General features: G+C 35.0%; 1 protein-coding gene across 1 annotated transcript; it reads right to left on the bottom strand.

The window, feature by feature from the left end:
* On the bottom strand, positions 117–5,765 carry LOC107639814 (putative disease resistance protein RGA4). The gene is made up of 2 exons (XM_016343417.2): positions 5,433–5,765; positions 117–3,704 (listed from the first exon to the last, which is right to left on the bottom strand). Exon 2 carries the CDS (start codon positions 3,152–3,154, stop codon positions 398–400), a length of 2,757 nt encoding a protein of 918 aa, XP_016198903.1. The 5' UTR covers positions 3,155–3,704; positions 5,433–5,765; the 3' UTR covers positions 117–397.

Genomic DNA, 6,567 nt, shown 5'->3' on the forward strand with positions numbered 1-6,567 from the left:
ATTATTCTTATATTAAATATTAAAATATAGTTATTTAATATTGAAAATATATATATATTTGAACCAACTCCTGAATTCAAATCAGCTCCTGAACTTTTGTTGAGCTAAACTTAAACTTACGAAATAGACTTGATTATTAATAAGCCAAACCATGAACCAAACTTAATTTTTGTAAGTCGAATTTGAATTTAGTCTAATTCTACTTAACTCGGCTCACTTCCAACCGTACATGCAATATATAAAAACGGGTATCTAAGCTTATAATCCTAACTTCTAAGAATCAATCAAGTAAACCCCGATAGAAGTAACAGTGTAACATGAGATAGCAGTAGCACACCAATTCCCTTTGCTTAGTTCATGAAATGAAAGACAAAAGACAGTGTTGTGATTGATATAATCATTCATAGATTTCAGAAGCACCTGCCAATCGGATACGTCTAATATGCTTAATCTGTGGCCAGTCATCCCCGGTTTCTCTCTGGCACCTCGGCAACAACAAGCGACAATCCGTAATGCTCAACTCCTTCAAAGACTCCAGTTTGCTTATTCCAAGAAGGGAACCTAACTTGGGGCAATCCTTAATCCAAAGGATCTCTAGGGATTTGAGTTCGCCTATTCCTTCTCCTAGACTTGTCAACTCGGTACAACTCAAGATGCTTAGCTTTGTCAGAGATGTAAGGTGTTTCACTCCTTCCGGAAAATGCTTCAGTTTATCCACTTCTTGTAACTCTAGCCGTCGAAGACTCTGCAGACCCTGCCATTGCTTATCATGGGGTAAATCATCTCTGCTGCATTTTGTAACTATCATTGTGCTAAGCGATGTCAAGTGCCTAAATCCTCTCATTCGCTGCAGATTCTCGCTGATACAAAGAAAGTGGATAGATATGAACCTTTCCAGCCAGTTGTCCGGTAGCGGGGATTGTTCCTTCCCCTCCACGTTTGTGATTGTTAAACGCTGCACTTTGTAGAGTGGCGGAAGAGAAGAAGATGATGATGACATATTGCTACTGCTGTAATCTATGGTATGCATCAGTGGTTTCATGCTGGAGCCTTCCAACAGAAGGTTTCCATCAAGATTCGGATACAGTGGCATGCATTCCAATTTGGGACAATATCGGATCTTCAAATTTGATATGGAGGGAAAGATAGCAGTGGTGTCTTCGGTTCCCTCCTGCCACCAACTCTTGAGCTCGGGGCAATCCGCTATTGACAGCTCTTGTAGGAGTTCCAACCGCAGCTCGTGCTGGCTAGCGTTTATGTATTCCAGAGAATCCAATCTTTCGAGCCGGAGAGATTTCAGCTTAGGGAAACTATCTAAAGGAGGGAGAGATTTACACCAAGAGCAGTTGTACAAACTGAAGGTGACAAGATTCTCAAGCGATAGAAGCCAATCTGAAAACTTTGCACCTTTATAACCCACAATGTCTAGTCCTTGAAGATTTACATGTGGCTCAAGATGTCCCAATGATGTTTCATCATTCTCATCATGATTGTTGTGATTGTCATTGTCATCATGATTCCATTTCAGAGTGAGGTGCTTCAGATGTTGTTTCTCTTTTAAAAAGGCAAGCCCCTGTTCTGATTTCTTGAGTTTCAGTTGCTCCAAGTGTGAAATTTCCAGTTCACCGCTCAAGTTTTTCAGATTAACAAGCTCCCGAAAACCTAGAATCTGTTTGCTCTTGTTGTTTCGTGTGCTAACTGTGAAATGCGACAATGTAAGAAGGCTTGTTAGCTTCTTCAAAGCTAACGGCACGTGTTCCAGCTGAAGACACTCGTCCATCACAAGATGCCTGAGATTCACCAGGTGCTGAAACTCATTTGGCAGCTTTCGAAGCTGGTGACAATGAGACAATATCAATGTCTGTAAATGCTTCAATTTACCAATGGATTTGGGAAGTTTCTTCATGTTGTTGTGGGACAAATCAAGGTACCTTAAGCTCTTTAACTCTCCAATTGAATCTGGTAAATTCTTCATTCCTAGATCTGTTAGGTTCAGTACCCGCAGACACTTGAATGCACAAAAGAGTTCATGACATGCAGACCAACTTAACTTCACCTCATATGGAATTCTTGAAGACCAATCGTATGAGTAAGGCATGGGGAAGAGAAGAGTATGCAAGGTTTTGTTGCTGTTAATGAGGAATTTCGGAATCCCATAAGTAACGTTTAAGCTAGGAGATAATGCCACTCTACTAACTGTGTTCTTAATGGTTTCAACGCGATTATCCACGCAGAAGCAGAATCGGTCCTTGGTAGCCACAAATCTTGATAACTCCCAGATCAGTTCGTTACCCATCTTGTAAGTCATGATTTTGGAGTCGTGAAGAACTAGAAATGAGGTACGGGAAAATTCTTGTATGCAGTCAAGGCCCAAATCTTCTGGCTGTGAATGTTGAGGAGAAGGAGAATTCAAATTTACATGCCCTAGAAATCCCTCTGCCATCCAAAGCTGAATTAATGTCTCCGCTTTAACCGAAACAAATTGAGTAGGGAATACTAATGACAGATAAGCAAAGCACTGCTTTTGATGCAACGAGGGGAGGTCGTTGAAGTATATAGACTTCATCTCCTGCATGAACTCCTCCTCCAAATGGTCTTGTTTTAATTCAGCAATTGGTTTTGACTTTAACAATCTCGCCATTGTTACTAATGCCAAAGGGACTCCTTTGCATTTCTTTTCCAACTTTTGATGAACTCCTCTAATTTTGGATTCACTCGAGTTTCCTCCAGCAAGATTCTCAAATAGAGACAAGGAGTCTTCTTTCCTTAGCCTAAATAGTCTCCAAGCATTTGGGTCAACAACATTGGCTACATGAGAATTCCGAGTAGTTACAAGAACAGCACCACCAGATGAAGTAGCTCCCTTCTTTAGCATCTCATACAACTTCACCCATTCCTCACGGTTCTCGCTCCGTAAATCATCCATCACAAGAAAGAATCTTCTTCCATGAATCACTGCTCCAAGATCAAGATTTTCATCAATTGCAACAGTCTCCTTTTCTGGGTCCAGTTCCTGAATCATACTTTTCTTGACGGAATCAGCATAGAACTCACCATGTATACCAGCATCAACCCAAATCACCACGAAGTTATCTTTCACCCTGTCATCATCACAAACAAACTTGGCGAGTGTTGTCTTTCCCATCCCCTGCATCCCTACAATAGCAGCCACGGAAACAATACCGTTCACTTTCGTGGAAATCAAAATCTACCCTATTATAACTTCCTTATCCTCTCTTCTCCCTTGAACCTTCGTTTCATTTCCCCTCGCCTCCGATCTGCTTAACTTGGTTCTGTCTTTCAGAGAAAGCTTGGTAGAATCAGCCGCAAGGTATTCTAGGCTCTTCTCGATTTGTTCGAGCTGGAGAACTAGACCACGAGGTGTACGGCTAAAGAAGCAGGAGAAAAATGATGTAGCAATGGTACCCTGTTTTGGATGCAGAGAAGTAGTATTTGTCAACAACTCCCACAAATTGGTGAGCACATCCATGATATCGGTTATCCAATCATGTCTATGTATGTGTAGAGAGGCATCATCACCATGGCATTTACCCGTCACACCATTGATGGTTGAGAGATAGCGTTTGATATTATCAATAATGGTCATGATTTCATGATAGGAAACACGTACGGTGTTAAATCTCTCTGTGATTTTAGTGATGGTATTGCTAACTACGTTTGTAGATGAAGCCATTGTGCCTTGCCTGAAGAAGAAACATATATCGTCAGCAATATCTTATTGAATCTGATTATATCCAAGATAAATGATATAAAAAGAATTATTATACATATGTATTGTTTTTACGTACGAGTGTCACTGGGATTTGGGAGGTGAGAGCAAACATATACTAACGCATAAAATAACATATTAATAAAAAAATTCATCTTCGACTTTCTTATCCAATTATTGAATTATATCCACAATATATAATACTTAAACTAAAATTTTACATTCAAGATATATCCAGACTTAAATTCCAAAGGGATCCTGAGATTTATAAATTATATTAATTTAGTTATTGACTTATTAATTATACCATTTACGTCTCTAAAATTGTAAAAAATATATCTAATTGATCTCTCATTTTATTTTTAACTATTTAATTTTGTCGTCGACAATGACGCGGTAAATGAGTACCATATTGGAGTTTGCTTGCCTCCATCGACGACCGCTCTTAATATTTGTTATTTGTCATTAATGGAAAATAAGACTATAAACTGAATTATTTGCTAAAATTAAATGTGAGAATTTTTTTGTGTATTTTAAAATTTTAAAAATTAAAGTATTCAATTTTAAAACTCTCAAAAAATGATTTAGATAATTAATCTAAATTTTTATTAATTTTTATAAATTCATATTATATTATAAATATAATATATATCTGGTTTAATTACTCTGTTGGTTTCTATAATTTTGTGAAATTTTCAATTAGGTCCTTATACTTTTTTTTCTTTTTAATTGGGTCTCTGCACTAATTTTTTTTTCAATTAAGTCCCTCTTAATAATAATTGGCTTAATTTTATAAGGACCCAACTAAAAGAAAATGAATTGGTACAGGGACCTAAATAAAAGAAAAAAAAAATATAGGGACCCAATTAAAAAAAAATTTTGGTGCAAGGATTCAATTAAAAAGAAAAAAAATATAAGGACCTAATTAAAAATTTTACAAAACTATAAGGACCAACAGAGTAATTAAACCTATATATCTCAAGATGGATACACTTTAATTCGATCTCGTCCTATCTAAAACTTATTTTATATCAAATTTGGTAATTATTCATTTTATATTAGGTAGTGGCGGATTGAGTATTCACAAATTTGGGTATTTCTGCCATTCGTCCATCTCTAAATGGTGGTGGTTGTTGTTGCTAATTGTTATACAAATAATACAAAATTGAGGTTAAGAATAAAATTAAAATTTATAAATTAAATTAAATTAAATTAAACATTAGACATATAAAAAATTCAAAATAAACACGTAAAAATAGACTTTGGATCAAATAACGGATTTAGCCCTCTCCCTCTCCCTCTCCCTCTCCCTCTCCCTGAGTCCCTGTCCCCTTTCCTTTCCTACAGTGATTAACTACTGTAGTTATTAATCTAAAGTTTTCAGATTAACTCTAGTTTTGATTTAAAAGAAGAACAAAAGGATCGTAAAGAAAGACTAACAGTTCATTGATCAAAAGATCATAAGCTGTTAATTGTCAGTTTAACTTTGTTTTTATGTTTAAAACAACAGAAGCACGATTATTACACCGAATCCGGTCAATTAAGCAGAACGAAACATTACTATTTGTTTGTCTATATACAAATCAATATTCATGGCATGTAAGAATATTATCATATATATGAGACTGGCGGTAATCAACAAAAAAAAAAAGCAATATATATTAAGAGAGAGAGAGATAGAGAGAGAGGCAGCAGTCATTACCAATGGTTCTCGTCAAGAAAAAACTGGCTGAATACAGAGAGAAGACACGAGATCCAGAACTCTAATGATGGTTGAATTAGTGAACTTCCCTCATCCCCAGTCAAGGTGTTCTTGTTAATAACAATACCATTGGCCAGCTTGGTCTCATTTTATATATGAGGAATATTAGCGGACCAGCAACTTTTGGGATTTATAGCCATCAAATAGCTATCAATGAGGCTTTTAATGGTGTGAGATTTCATCAAATGGCTCACTCTTCTTTGATGGTTATATGCTGGCCAGAATTTGATAAAATTGCTAGCCCCTGGACTTTTCCTTTATATATTGTTAATTACAGAGGAAGGAGGGTATAGAGAATTAAAGTAAGGGTTGTGTTAAACCATACAGAAGAAAATTGAAAAGACAAAAATAAATAAGGAAATTAATTTTGATATAGGATATAAGATTGTGAAATATCAAAATATAATAAATAGATCCTCTCAATATTTTTTTTAAATTTTTTATAAAGTATCATTTTTTATTATTTAACATTTTTTTTGTATATTTTTTTTTAATTTTACTTAAAAAATATATAATAAAAAATTACATTTTATCAAAAAAATCAAGAAAAAAAAATGAAAATCCATTTTTAAAATATAGGGCAAATTTTCAATCCAAGTTATTTAAAAACTCACTCACAAGGTGACAGATCGAGACGGGTCCAGCACCACCTCCCATGCCCTTTTTTTGTAATCAATTCAAATTGTTAGTAGATAAGTATTAGGTGGAGTAGAGTTATGTTTGTATTTGGTAATTTGGTTGCTATAGTTGTGGGGTTATCTTGGGCTGTCCCGGTTCTTTCTCGGTGCGGGTTGGCTTTGTCCAACCCAAACCATGACAAAACAAAATTTGATAGAAAAATGATCACATATATCATGTACTTTTTTGGAACTTCAATATTTCTTGTAGGATTAAGTGTGTGATTAGATTACAGTTTATAAATAAAAATTTGTATAAAATTAATTTTGATAAAAAATAAATTTATATTAATATAATTTATATTTGATAATTTTTATATTAAAATAAATTATAATAAAATAAATGTTATTTGAATTATACTGCTCAAAATCACTTTTAAAAAAAAATTACTAAAAGA

Source organism: Arachis ipaensis, chromosome B04, assembly GCF_000816755.2.
Source record: "Arachis ipaensis cultivar K30076 chromosome B04, Araip1.1, whole genome shotgun sequence".
In the NCBI taxonomy this organism is placed as follows: Eukaryota; Viridiplantae; Streptophyta; class Magnoliopsida; order Fabales; family Fabaceae; genus Arachis; species Arachis ipaensis.